Genomic DNA, 14,012 nt, shown 5'->3' with positions numbered 1-14,012 from the left:
TCTGGGTCCTTAGACTTGCACTGTGCACTGTCCTGTGTTCTTTTTGGCTTTTCTTTAGCTTTAGCTTTCCTAAGACCTATGTATGCAGTTGTTTCTCAGCTTTGCTTTCTGAAGCCTACGTTTAAGTTCTTGGTGCAGACTTTCTATCAACCCCTCTTTAGCATTTTCCCTTAACAATTCTTTTCCCTTAGCAATTTTTCTCTTCAATAATTCTTTTCTCTTCTAAGAGCTTCCCACACCAAAAGGCCCAAAGTAAAAGTTTCTTCCCAATATTCAAAGGCAAAATGCCCCCCAAAGCCAAAAGCCAAGCAAAAAGTCCAAAAGCCAAAGTAAAGCCCCAAAAGGCAAAAGCCCCTCTTCCTCCTTCAGGGGTCTTTTATAGCAGCAAACTGGGTGGAGCCACGGGGAGAGGTGTGACATTGCAACAGGAGAAACCTGTGTTCCTGCTTCTCCGAACACAACTTAGGAGATGCAGCTGTTCTGCCTTTCCCTGTTTTGAGGCCAGGGCTGTGCCTATCTCAGCCTACAGGTAAAGCAATTAACTGCATCTCGCTTTGCTTGTGTCCAGTTCTCATAGGCTTTAATCCACTCCCCACATATAACTGGATAGGAACATTGTCTAATTAAGTCATAATTATTTTTATGTAAATGGCTACAACTAAAGTGCTAAGGAGCCAGGGCTCTGTTGGGTGGTAATTTTTATTTCCCCTCCTCACACATAAAAGAGCCATGTAGTGGAGTAAACAAGAAAATAAGTTTGGAGGTTGAAGCCATGTTTAAATTTCAGCTCTGCCATTCCCTAGCTGTGTGACCTTGGTCATAATACTTCATGTCTTCAAAGTCTATTTTCCTTACCTATGAAATGAAGATAAGAATAACTGTGTTTTAAGAGTTAGTGAGTTTTTGTTTTGTTTTGTTTTTTAGTAGTACGGGATTTGAACTCAGGGCTTCACATTTGCTAGGTAGGCACTCTACCATTTGAGCCACTCTGGTAGCCCTTTTTTGTGATAGATATTTTTGAGATAGGGTCTCACAAACTATTTGCCAGGGCTGGCTTCACACTACCATCCTCCTGATCTCTGCCTTCTGAGTAGCTAGGATTACAGGCCTAGGCCACTGGCTCCTGACTGGCTTCGAGTTTTAAAATAGCTCAGTCCCTGGAAAGCACTAATAACTCAATAAACAAAGAGCGGTCTAGAATAGTGTTCAATAAATGAACGGAGAGTGTGATATTGTGAATTATATGTATTTGGCTTGCCTGCCATTTTCCTGGCATACAACTTCTAAAACCTTTGGAACCATAAAAGGGAGAAGAGTCTTCATGTATGCTAATGAGTTGAGTGATAGCTGGATGCCTCAAGGAGCTTCAGAATTGGGACTGGTCACCAGAAAGACCAAGACAGGTTTAGAGGTTGGGATTTTTACCCATATGCTTCCCAAGTCCAGGAAGGGGAAAGGCTGGGGGTTAAGTTGATTGCTATTGGCTAATGATTTGACGACTAATGCCTATGCAACAAAGCATCCATAATTTCCCTAAAGAACAGGGTTTGGAGATCTGGATACCCAAATGAGTGGTGATGTGCCCTTCCCCAAACCTTGTCCTATGCATCCCTTCCATCCAGTGTTCATTGGTATCCTTTGTAATAGCCTTGTAATAAACTGGTGTTATGGTTTGATACAGTGTTTCCCCAGAAGGCTCCTAGGTTGAAGACTTTGTCCCTAGCTGGTGGCTCCAGTCACTGATTGGATCATGAAGGCTCTAACCTACTCAATGAACTAATCCCTTGATGAATTGATAGTATGATGGCATTATTGATGGGTTGTAGAAAACTAGGAGGTGAGGCCTACTGGAGGAAGTTGGTCACTGGCAGTGTGTCTTTGGGGTCAGTCTGGTCCTGGGCCCCTCTCTGCTTCCTGGCTGCCATGAAGTGAGGAACTCCCCCCCCTCCCCTGCCCCCGCCACTATTCTGCCATCATATGCCTCTCACAGGACCAGAAACAAGGAGCCAGGGCTGGAGGTGTGGCTCCAGTGGTAGAATGCCTGCTTAACAAACACAAAGCCCTCAGTTTAAACCCCAGTATTGCCAGAAAGAAAAAAGAAAGAAACATGGAACCATGGACTGAAACCTCTGAAACTGAGAGTCAAAGTAAGTCCTTCTTCCTTAAGCTGTTTTTGTTGTTCTGTTGCTGTTGTTTGTTTTCTGTTAGTTTCCTTAATTGTTTATCTCTTGTATTTTGTCACAGCCACAACAGTCTGGCTAATGACTGGTAAATATAAGTGAAGTATTTCCCTGAAGACTGTGAGAAAATTAACTCTAGAAAATTAACTGATCCCACTGGTGGAGTGGCTTCACCTTGCCTAGCAAGTGGGAGGCCCTGAGTTCAAACCCCAGTGCTGCCAAAAAAAAAAAAAATGTGAAAATTATCTAATCCCAAAGCGGGTATCCTGGGAGTCACGATTTATAGCCAGTGGGTCAGAAGCACATAGAAAGGAACCGGGGGCTTGTACGTGGCTTCTGAAGTGGGAAGCAGCAGTCTGTCCCTTGGTGGGTGGTGACAGAATTGAGCTGAAATAGCTAGCTGTAGCACTGCTAGCTTGGATGTTGGAAGGGGGACGCTCCACATGAGGTAGGATAGATAAGGTGATGGGAAAATTCAAAAGAATAAACACCAAAAGAGCCAGACTCAGAAAATAACCAGGAAGTCAACTGAAATACCAAAGTAGCAAGCTCCCTCCCATCATTTCCTTTTAGACATTAAGTTACGAGGATGGGAGGCACACAGGGGCTCCCTGCATCTGCCTTTCTCTTAGAGATGTTAAGAAGCTGCAGCCAGGCGCTGGTGGCTCACACCTATAATTCTAGCTACTCAGAAGGCAGAGATCAGGAGGATCAAGGTTAAAGCCAGCCCCGGGAAAGAGTTCCACTAGACTCTATCTGGAAAAAAAACCCTTCACAAAAAAGGGCTGGTGGAGTGGCTCAAGCCCCAGTACCACCAAAAAAAAAAGGAGAAGTTGCAAACTCTTCACAAATGGGTAGACAGAAGATTGGAAGACATGAAACTCACCCGTTGTCCCTGTGTTCTGTGTAGTCCTGGGACACATCTCCACGTTTCACAATAATAAACAGCAACCATCTTGGCCACCAGAATGATGGTCTACTGCTTAGGGGTTGTTAGATGACATGAGCACATGTATTTCCCTAGCTCAGAGAATATAAAAACCCACAAATTGGCCTCCATTTTCAATCTTGTCTCCTATGTCTTCAAGCAGGGAGTGCCTTTTCTCTTTCTTTTGAAAATTTCTCCCTACTTCTCCCTGTCCTACTAAAATAAATCCTTGCTAGAGCTTCTACCTTGTGAGTCTCTCCTTTTTGTGAAACTCCTTCAAGGAGTTTCCTCAAGTTCATGTGATTTTGCATGGAAACTGGGAAGTTGAGGGAATCCCCTTGTCCCTCATCCAGTGACACACATCCTGGCATCAGAAGCCTGCTGTGAGAGTGTAGTGGGAGGAACAGAGTTGATGGGTTTTTTCTTTTCTTTTCTGTATCTTCTGAGGGAGGCATGATGTTTGGGGGGCGGTGGCAGGCAAGCTGGAGGACCTCACAGCACACAGATAAATGCCAAAGCTCTCCTCACTGCCATGCCATTTACTTTATTTCCTGGTGTCTTCTCTTCCCTCCTGTAGTGAGGACTCTGAGAATGTTGGTTCTCCAGAGTCCATCGGGAGAATCCCTCTCCCTGTTGTGGTCCCTCCTGTCTGCTGTGTTGGGATTGGGTCTTTCTCTGCTTTACTTACTTCACCATTGTGATCTCATCTTCTCGTCAGCTTCTAGAGGTTTCTCAAAAGCTCTGGTCTGCTGATGGTACCCTTTTCTTGCCTTCCAGTTCCATCGAAGATTCATTCTCTTTCTTACCACTTTTATGTCATTTCCAGGATATTTGTAAGCAGAAGAAATATAAAATTGTGCATCTCATTCCACCGTCTTGAACAAGAATGGCCGTAGACATTCTTCATGTTGAGTTCTTTTCCCGTTCCTTCAGGTGACCATTTGGAGGCTGTTTCTGCTGCCATCTCTCTGAGTATCCCTGGGAAGGGAACTTGCTTTTTTTGTCAGTGCATTCCTTCTAGTCACTAGGGGAACACTGTACCTTAGGTAATGAATGGCCCATGAAGGGGGTGGAGACCCCATCTGCAGGAATTCCTGACACAAGTTGAGCAATTAGCAACCAACCCATGCCAGCCCAGTTTGTGGCTGTGGCTCTGTTCATCGTCTCTGCTTCAAGCTCTAGTGGTTTTTAAACACATTTCAGGTCCCAGGGGAGTATGTCAGATGCCCACTCCATAGAGCCCTGGAGAAAGCCATCAGGAGGAAGGGAGGGAAGCATGAGGAGGACAGAGCACTGCACACGGTAGGAGGAGCCTGGAGCCTTGCTTGCGTGTTAGATCCATGTGGTCACATCTCCTCTTCACACAATCACACACCGTGTCCATCGCTCACCACTGAACCTGAAGTTCTTACCAAATCAGATACTTGCTAAGATCTGACCCTCTACACCAGACATTTCCTGGGCCCCACGTATGTCATCATTTACTCTAAGGGACCCTCGGGAGGTAGGCTATCACCTCCCTTTTAGAGATGAGGCAACTAAGGGGTGGACTTGTCCAAGCTATTATGTGACAGAAGCAAGATTCAAACCCCAATACTCTGACTGTAGACTCCATGATCTGAGCAGACTATTTCCAAATTAGCACCCCCTGCTAGACTGTCTCAGTCTCCCCAGAGGAGGTGCAACAGTGGGTACGTGACCACTGGTCCTGTCACATACCATGCCACCCTGAGCTGCAGGCCTGAGAAAACAAGAGAACAGTCTTTTGAGGGTCTGAGGCCCTGTGAGGACAGGGCACTGACCTCCAGGACACAGAGCATGCTAAAGTCAATAGCTGTTAGAAGGCTGTGTTCCCAGTGCAAGGAATGCATGGATCTGGAATCAAGGGGTTGAAGTAGGAGTGGCCTTCATTGTCATCATTCCCTGTAGCCCATGGGGGTATTTGTATGGTCTCTTTTCTTTGCATCTTCTAGGCTTTGTGGGTCTAGAGGTCTTGGCTCCCAGAGAGGGAAAGCTCCCACCAGGGACACCTCACATGTCCTGTTAGACTTTAAGCAGCAGCTGCCGCCCAGTAATTTTGGGATCTTTGTATTAAGAGATGAGCAGGCAAGAAAAAGAGTGGCCATTCACCATGGAAAGAAGTTGACCCTGTCAGGAGCAGGTAGGGCCACTGTTACATAATCGGGGTACCCAGGTGATATATATTCTCCTGCCCAGATTGGTGTTCAAAGGATAAATTCAGCAACTACGGCCTTAGAAGGGAATGGTGACTATACACTCAGATCCCTTTCACATGGGGTCTGAGCTGCCCCACCAGGTTAACCATCTAGATCTGTGGAAGTGTAGTTGAAGATAAGGGGAATATCAACTGGGTGGCAGAGAAGGGAGGACTCAGCACCTGAAACCAGCAGCAGTGGCAGGGACTGTTGTCCCTCCCACCAGCCATCCGTGGGTATGTCTGGGAAGAGAGACTAGCCTGAGACCTGGAGAAAATGTTCTCAGGTGGGAGACGCATGCCAGGAAGCACATTGATTCAAGAGGTGCAAGGGGTGGACTGCAGAGGAAGGGGTGGACTGCAGAGGAAGGGGTGGACTGCAGAGGAAGGGTTGACTGTAGAGGAACGGGTGGACTGCAGAGAGTGCTGCACTGCACTGCCTGGATTCACCATTCAGGAAGGAATGAAATGAACAGCACTTTCATTCTCTCAGGTGTGACCAGGAGTGCTTCCTGCTAAGAGTTCACAGCTCAATCCCTTGCAGCATTACCTTGGTCTACAGTTGCCGCTGTGCCAAGGTTATGGGGTTTGTTTTGGGCAGTGGATTGCACTCTCCAAGCCTCATTTCCCTCAACCGTAACATGGAGACGGCGCTGACCCAACAGCACACACCTGCTGGCTGCTGTGATGTGTCCAAGTGAAATGTGCAATCATTGCTAAGGTCATGCTCCCTGGTTGGTGTGAGGGTTAAGTTCTAGTCCCTTGTCTCAATGCAGCACAAGTCTGAAGGGCTTCTGCAGCCCAGAGGATGTTCATAGGAAGGGAACTGTATGGAAAGAAGGGCCAGAGAATGCCTGGAGCAGTGGGGTGGGAGGAAGCCCACTGGTCCAGGCTGGCTGGCTTGTAGGGTTGCAGTCATGAGACTTGAAAGCTGAGGTTGGACAAGCAGACCACAGAAGTTTGTTAAAGGCCTTGAATGCCAGCCAATGGGACTGTCCACAGGCAGTGGGAGCCACTGAGAGTTCTTGAGCAGGAGAGACACTTCAGAGCACCCCATGGCAGGGACTGCAGACTCCCCCTGCAGGTCCTGCTTTTCTCAACAAGTGTTGGTTCTAGTAACCACCCTACTACTAATCCATCAGTTTCCTAGGCTCCCCTCTATACCTGGGGACCTGTCATTCTTGCCCCCTGCTGCATCCTCAGCACCCAGCAAAGCCTGTGCCATCAAAGGTGCTGAAGAAGTATGAATTTGTGAATCAACTACAAGAGACTCACCTGGGCTTTTGACAAAATTCCCCTAAATCATCGCAGTAGGATTCCTTACCTCCAACCCATCCCACCCACCACTGCCGGTTTAATACTTCTGAAGTACCTCCCCTGCTCAAGAACTCTCAGAGGCTCCCTACCACCTATAGACAATCCCTTTATCTTGGCATTCAAGGCCTTTAAGGGTCTGTCTGTCTGACCCAAGCTTTGCAGTTCCAGAGATGGAACCTAGGGTCTGGCACATCCTGGGGAAGTGCTCTACTCTTCCCCGAGCTATACCCCAGCCCTTGGTTTTTTGAGATGTGGTCTCACTATGAAGCCCAGACAAACCTTGAACTTACAATCCTCCTGCCTCAGCCTCCTGAGTGCTGGGATTACAGGTGTGTGCCACCACACCTGGCACCCCAGTTTTGAATTCTCACAGATCTCATTCCTGTAGGTAACTAAAACCAAACCAGTAGCCTTCCTTGAACTCAGCTTTGGCTTGCTATATTTGTGGCATTCCCTTCCTATGAGATATTCTGGAATTGGAGGGCCTAAGCCCAGCTGATCCACGTTCCGGAGGTCCATCTTACTTTATGTCTCTTTACCTCTTCATAAAATGGGGTTAATAATAGGGAAATTTATATCTTTACAGGGAAAATTGGGAGATTAAAAGAGAATCTGGGGGCCAGGTATGGTAGTACACATCTATAATTCCAGCTACCTGGGAGGCAAAGATAGAAGGATCGTGGTCCAAGGGTCCAAGAGTGATCCTGGGGAAAATGGCAAGATCCTATCTACAAAAAACTAAAGCAAAAAAAAAATGTGAGAGAGAGGAAGGAAGGGAGGAAGGAAGGAAGGAGGGAATGAAGAAGGGAGGGAAAGAAGGAGGGAGGGAAGGAAGGAGGGAGGGAAGGAAGGAAGGAGGGAGGGAAGGAAGGAAGGAGGGAGGGAAGGAAGGAGGGAGGGAAGGAAGGAAGAGGGAGGGAAGGAAGGAGGGAGGGAAGGAAGGAAGGAGGGAGGGAAGGAAGGAAGAGGAAGGGAAGGAAGGAGGGAGGGATGGAGGGAAGAAGGAGGGAGGGAAAGAAAGAAGGAAGGAGGGAGGGAAGGAAGGAAGGAGGGAGGGAAGGAAGGAAGAGGAAGGGAAGGAAGGAAGGAGGGAATGAAGAAGGGAGGGAAAGAAGGAGGGAGGGAAGGAAGGAGGGAGGGAAGGAAGGAAGAGGAAGGGAAGGAAGGAGGGAGGGATGGAGGGAAGAAGGAGGGAGGGAAAGAAAGAAGGAAGGAAGGAGGGAAGGAAGGAAGGAGGGAGGGAGGGAGGGAAAGAAGGAAGGAAGGAAGGATAGAAGGAGGGAGAGAAGGAGGGAGGAAGGGAAGGAGGGAGGGAAGGAAGGAGGAAGGGAAGGAAAGGAAAAGGGCTGATGGAGTAGCTCAGTGGTAAAGCACTTGTCTAGCAAGTGTGAGGCCCTGAGTTCAATCTTCAGTGCTGCCAAAAAAAGAAAAACCAAAACCACATAATCTGGGTGAACTGTTTCCAACAGCACCTGCCATGCAGTGAACACGAAACACGAAGTACTGACTTTTTTGTTTTTTTTTTTTTTTGTATTTTTTGGGGGGGACTGGCGTTTGAACTCAGGGCTCAGGTTCATAAAGCAGGCGCTCTACTGACTTTGTTTTTTTAAGGTGGGGGGTCAACATCCTTTTTCTGTGTGGGGCCACACAGTAAATGTCCCAGCATGGAACTCCTTGGTGCAGTTGCTTGGCGCACAAACAGTCACGGAGAAGGGAAGGTGAAGGGTGTGCTGAGCTCCAGAGCCAGTCAGCAGGTCACATCCACCCCCGCTCCATAGCTCAGGGCTCAGTCTGGTGTCCCTGTGGGGACACCTTCCCCAACCCCCAGGAGGGAGGGGCTTTTCCCCGCCACTCAGTGTTCTTCCGTTTAAACTTCAACAGCGACAATAAAACCAGGCCAGCTCCCATGAGCACCGGTGAAAAGGGGGAGCTGGCATTTGTGGTGGTGACGCCATGGGCAGTGTAGACAGACAAACTCGGTTCTTGGTTAGACACAAACACTGCGTGACTTGGAAGGGACGTCACCCTCTGGGTCTGTTTCCTTGCTGCAACAGTGAGGTCACAATGACCCAACAGCACACGCCTACTGGCTCCAAGTGAAATGTCCACTCAAAGCCAGGTACCAGTGGCTCATGCCTGTAATCCTAGCTACTCAGGAGGCAGAGATCAAGAGGATCGAGGTTCGAGGCCAGCCCAGGCAAATAGTTCTTGAGACCCTATCTTGAAAATACCCAACTCAAAAAAGGGCTGGTGGAGTGGCTCAAGTTCCCACTTGAGCACCTGCCTAGCAAGTGGGAGGCCCTGAGTTCAAAGTCCAGTACCACCAAAAAGGAAAAAGTCCACTCGGGGATAGCTCTAGCGTTTAAAAAAATTATTTTAATTTTACATCCTTCCAGTTCTTGTGGTGATGTCCATCTTTAGGACACTGGTCATTGCGCAGCTCTCTCACCATACCATGGATCCTAATCCCGAGAGCACTTGGGGACAGCCATCCCTGCAGCCGCCAAGGTCACAGAGACACACAGCCATCCCTCAGCACCTGGGCACACTGGTTCTGGGACAGTCCTCAGAAACCCGAATCCAAGACGTTCAAGTAGCCCCTTCTATGAAATAAAGCATTTGCTGCATGAAACCTACACACCCTCTGTGACTTTAAATCGCCTCTGGATGACTTGTCTTACATAACGCAGAGTAACTAGCTTATGTAGCGCCAGTGTACTCAGTATAGATGCGCTTTTGTCCCCAGGAACTTTGAATCTGAGAACACAGAACCTATGCCTAGGGAGAGTTGGGTAGTTGACTGACTGCAAGCTACACAGCCAAAGCTGAGTGTTTACTTACGACTGGGGGACCCCTCCGATCCCAAAGCCCACCAGGCCTCGCAGCACCAGGATCCAGCTGTACACGGGCGCGAAGGCGCTGAGGATGCCATAGTACAGTGTCCACAGCACACTGATCCTCAGTCCCTGCAGGGAAGGAAGACAGAGAGTGGATCACCAGGGCTGCCCCCCACCCCCTAAGTCCCCCCAGCAGGGCTGGGCTGCAGTTAGGGGCACCATTCCTGCTTAGCATATGCAAGGGCCTGTCTTTGATCTCCAGCATCCCAAAAAATTAAATTAAATTGAAAAGCTACCAACGGGGTCAGGCTAAGGCGTCACCCATGCCACCAGGTGCTCTGTGTTATGGGAGGCACGGGAGAAAACCAAGCCATGCTTGCCTGTCCTGCTGGCTGACATCCAGTCCACTCAGTCCCAGAGGTGGTCCTATTGCACATGGGACACAATGACTTGTTCTGCAAGTCACCCCGTCTCAATGCGGCCAACGCGCTGCTTGTGTTGACTTCGCCTAGACCGCCATCTGCTTTCACGAGTGAGTAGGACTGGGCAGTAGCATGCTCTGAGTGTGCCCTTACTTTTTCAGGAATGCAACTTCCAGGCAAATCAAAGGAAGATTTCCTTTGTTTCATCCAGAACGTTACTAAATTGCTCATTTCAGAAAACCACATTGTCTATGGCAATGCTCCCTGGGATTCTATTTTGTTTTTTCTTGAGACAAAGGTCACTCTGCAGCCAAGGGTGGCCTCAGACTTGTGATCCTCCTGTCTAGAGTCCTGAGTGCTGGGATTACAGATGTGGACCACCATGCCGGGCTGCCTGAGGTATTTGAGTCACTGGTGGATTGCTTCAGTATCCATCTTCCTTCACTAGGTTTATCTATAAAAAGACTGATTGAAACCTTATTTCACAATATCAAATATTATAAGAAAAATCACAGGCAATACTTATTTATAATCCAGGGCATATATTGACTACTTCCTTGTGTGTGAATACTTGCATACTGAAAATTAGTCCTGTTTTATTAATGAGTTTCAGCAATTCTCCCTTCATATTATAGTTAGGGCATCATAATTTGCTACTTTTTTTAAAGGACATGAATGACTAGGTTATTCTATCTTTGAAATTCATTTATGGACTTGTTGAGAATGTATTTAGTTTGAGCCAGGCATGATGGCACATGCCTGTAATCTCAGCTTCTCCAGGGGCGGAGATTGGGAGGATCTCAGTTTGAGGCTGGCCCAGGCAAAAAGTGTGAAACAGTATCTGAAAGATAAATCAGGGAAAAGGGTGTGGGGATGTTGGGGTACAGTGCTCACTTAGCAAGTGTAAGTCCCTGAATTCAAATTCATAGTAACATCAAAAAGGGAAGGAAGGAAGGAAGAAATTTTGAAAGTCTATGAGATGACTTTAGGTCCTTTAGAAAATGGTTTTAGGTGATAGAAATTTTTAAGTAACTTTGTATCTCCTTGCAAAAAAAATTATTCCTTTTTCACTACAATCTTTTTTTTTTTGAAGTTTTAGCTAGGATTTACTTTAGTATAACAGAATAAAGTATAGACAGCAGGAGGATGGAGAAGAGAGAGAAAAAAGACTCTTTTTCCCTGCAGTCTCCATTCTCTGACCATTCCCTGTGGACACAATTTTCACACCGCTCATCTCTCTTCTTGACAGAGCAGGCAGGGGGCACCTGTGACCAGCGGGAATTAATAACACTGTTTGGTTAGCTTTGTGTTTTTTGATGGATTTGCAGTGCTGGGGATGGAACCCAGGACCTGTGCACACTAGGCCAGCGCTCATTACTGTCCCCTGCACTTATTTTTGCACACACTTCTTACTTGGACGCTTATTACTGATTTTCCATTTGTGACCTCTATTAAAGTTTCCTTTTCTAAAAAAAAACAAAACACCACATTTGAAAAATTTTAAAAAGTAAATTGATATAAAGAAAGCTAGCATAGCCAGGTGCTGGTGACTCATGCTTGTCATCTTAGCTACTCAGGAGGCAGAGATCAGGAGGATAGAGGTTCCACGCCAGCCGAGGCAAATAGTTCACAAGATCCTATCTCAAAAAATACCCAACACATAAAAGGGCTCCGGAGTTCAAACCCCAGTACACCAAAAAAAAAAAAAAAAAGAAAGAAAGAAAGAAAGAAACGGCTAGGGGTGTAGCTCAGTGGTTCTTGGCTTGGCTTCCCAGCACCTCAAAAAATAAAACAAAACCAAAATAGCAAGTACATAAAAGAATAAGTGGGCAGGGATTACTGAAGTCTAAGAGGCAAAAACAAAGCCACATTTCTGTCCCTACATCTGTGAGTGTGAAACTGGTTCCTGCCTCACTTAACTCTTTTCTTTGGGATTTTCTTCCTTGGAGCCCAAGGAGTTTTAACCCAGACCCAGGATGTAATTAGCAGCAGAGGGGATAAGAGGAAAGGAGGAAATCAGAGCAAAGTAAATGGAGAGGAGGGGGGAGAGAGCACCGAGACTGAGGTGAGGGCCAAGCCTCCTGCAAGAGCTACTGGAAGCAGTGTCGCCCTCCTGCCAGGCAGCACAGATGGGCAGGTGAGCTCACCTGATCTGTTGGGCACTACAGATGGCAGCTGGCTCTGCACTGGTGCACTGAAGCCAGTGCTCTCTCTGCAAGGGTCAGCGCCACGTGCAATGCTGTGGGTAGCATCTCTGGCACTGCAGACGAGCCTATGGCCTTTGCCCTTGGCCACATTGTCACTCTGCTTGGCGTCCGACCTGCCCTCCATAATCTGAGCCCTTGCCCTCCCTTCCCTTCTTTTATATGCTTCACCAAACATCCCCTCCATGCCGGGCTGTAGAGATAACTACATAAACCTTACTCGCCGAATTATTCATTCAATAAGTATGCATTGAGCACCTGCTGTATGCCAGACACTGATAAATGTTATTCATTTATTAATTTATCCATTTGTTTATTTGGTATAGACATGTACTGGACACTTACTGTATGCCTAGCACTAAAGGTACTGATACGTTGTTCGTTCACGCATTCATTTGTTCAATACGCATGTATTGAGCACCTGCTGTGTGCCTGGCAGTAAAGGAACTGCTACATATTATTCAGTTATCCATATAGTGCTGTTTGCTAGGCTTTGGACTACAGGAAGGAGCACCACAGCTTTGGGGTTCAGTTCTACACTTTTATGCTTCCTGTCCTAGCTAGGATACAGGCATGCACCATGATGCCCAACTTTTTCTGCTGAGACGGAGGTCTCATGAGCTTTTTTTACCTGGGCTGGCCTGGAAGTACAATCCTCCTGGATCTCAGCCTCCCAAGTAGCTAGCATTATAAGTGTGAGCCACTGGTGCCTGGTTCATTAGAATTTTTAAAACTGCTCTCACATTAGTCTACTGTATCCTCACAGCCATCCTGTGGAAGAGACCATTTTGATTTCTGTCTTTTCTCTTCTTTTTTTCTTTCTTTCTTTTTTTTTTTTTTTTTTTGGTTGGGATTGGGGTTTGAACTCAGACCTTTGCATTTGCAAAGCAGGCATTCTACTGCTTGGGCCATGATTCCAGTCCATTTCGCTCTGGTAATTTTGGAAATAGGATCTCTCAAACTATTTTCTTGGCTGGCCTAAAGCTACATTTCTCCTGATCTCAACCTCCCAAGTAGCTAGGATTATAGGCCACCAGCTCTTGGCATGCCTCCCAATTTTCAAGAAAAAAAATGCATGTTTATTTTTATGCAAAATGTGTCATTTTTGCAATGGAGGCAACTGATTCAATATCCTCTAAAACATCGTGAGGAATAAAACAGGGCTGGGGTGTAGCTCTGTGGTAGAAGGCGTGCTAAGCATGCTAGAGTTTCTGGGTCCGATCTCCAACAAAACCAAAACACACAGGGGCATATTTGGTCCTTGTGTCACCAGCTTGCAACGTGTAGTCTAGAAAGCCTGGGGACCTCTGGCCAAATATGCACCATGGTATTCTCCAAGGTCAAGGACAATATTCACAGGCCAAGGATGCCCAAGGATGCCCAGAGGCAGAGTCCTACTGCTGCCAGGCACCTGCTTTTCATCCTCAAAGATACCATGAGCCTTAGAGTTTCTGACAGACAGTGCCCTGGCCATACCGTTCTGAAAGTTTTTCCTTTGAGCTCCCCAAATACGTTACCATTTACCACGCTCTAACCGAGCATCTGCAAACACTAAGTGTGCTGCGTTTTCTTACTGAATTTCCCATCAACCATCTGTGCTCCTCTTACAACTCTACTTTGCAGATAGGGAAACTGAGGCTCTGCGAGGTGAAGCAACTTGCCCAAGTCACCTTACTCAACAGGGTGCCTGGATGTGTGCATCTCCCTGACCTCAGGGCCACCCACCCAGCGTGACCTTCCTCTTTTCATGGCTGTCACGATCTCCCATACTATAGAAACTTCTGTAGGAGCCAAGGTAGCTGGCAAGTCCTGATCCCGCTGCGGTCACTTTCTGGAGACTCAGTGGTTGCCGAGGTTGTCAGCTGCCGGTGTGCCCAGGCTCTTGGAGGAGTGTGGGGAAGCTTTCCAA

The 14,012-nt window shown here is 47.2% G+C and overlaps 1 protein-coding gene across 2 annotated transcripts in view; it reads right to left on the bottom strand.

Moving 5' to 3' along the window:
• Svop (SV2 related protein) overlaps positions 1–14,012 on the bottom strand; it is a 114,409-nt gene that overhangs the window by 60,905 nt on the left and 39,492 nt on the right. For both annotated transcript variants that reach the window (XM_074061018.1, XM_074061017.1), the window contains one exon: positions 9,482–9,606. In XM_074061018.1, the coding sequence (XP_073917119.1) occupies positions 9,482–9,606 (125 nt within the window). The remainder of the gene's footprint in view (positions 1–9,481; positions 9,607–14,012) is intronic.

This window comes from Castor canadensis, chromosome 18 (genome assembly GCF_047511655.1).
Source record: "Castor canadensis chromosome 18, mCasCan1.hap1v2, whole genome shotgun sequence".
Taxonomy (NCBI): domain Eukaryota; kingdom Metazoa; phylum Chordata; class Mammalia; order Rodentia; family Castoridae; genus Castor; species Castor canadensis.
Note: the sequence above shows the minus strand (reverse complement) of the source record. Positions and strands in the feature narration are given on the sequence as shown.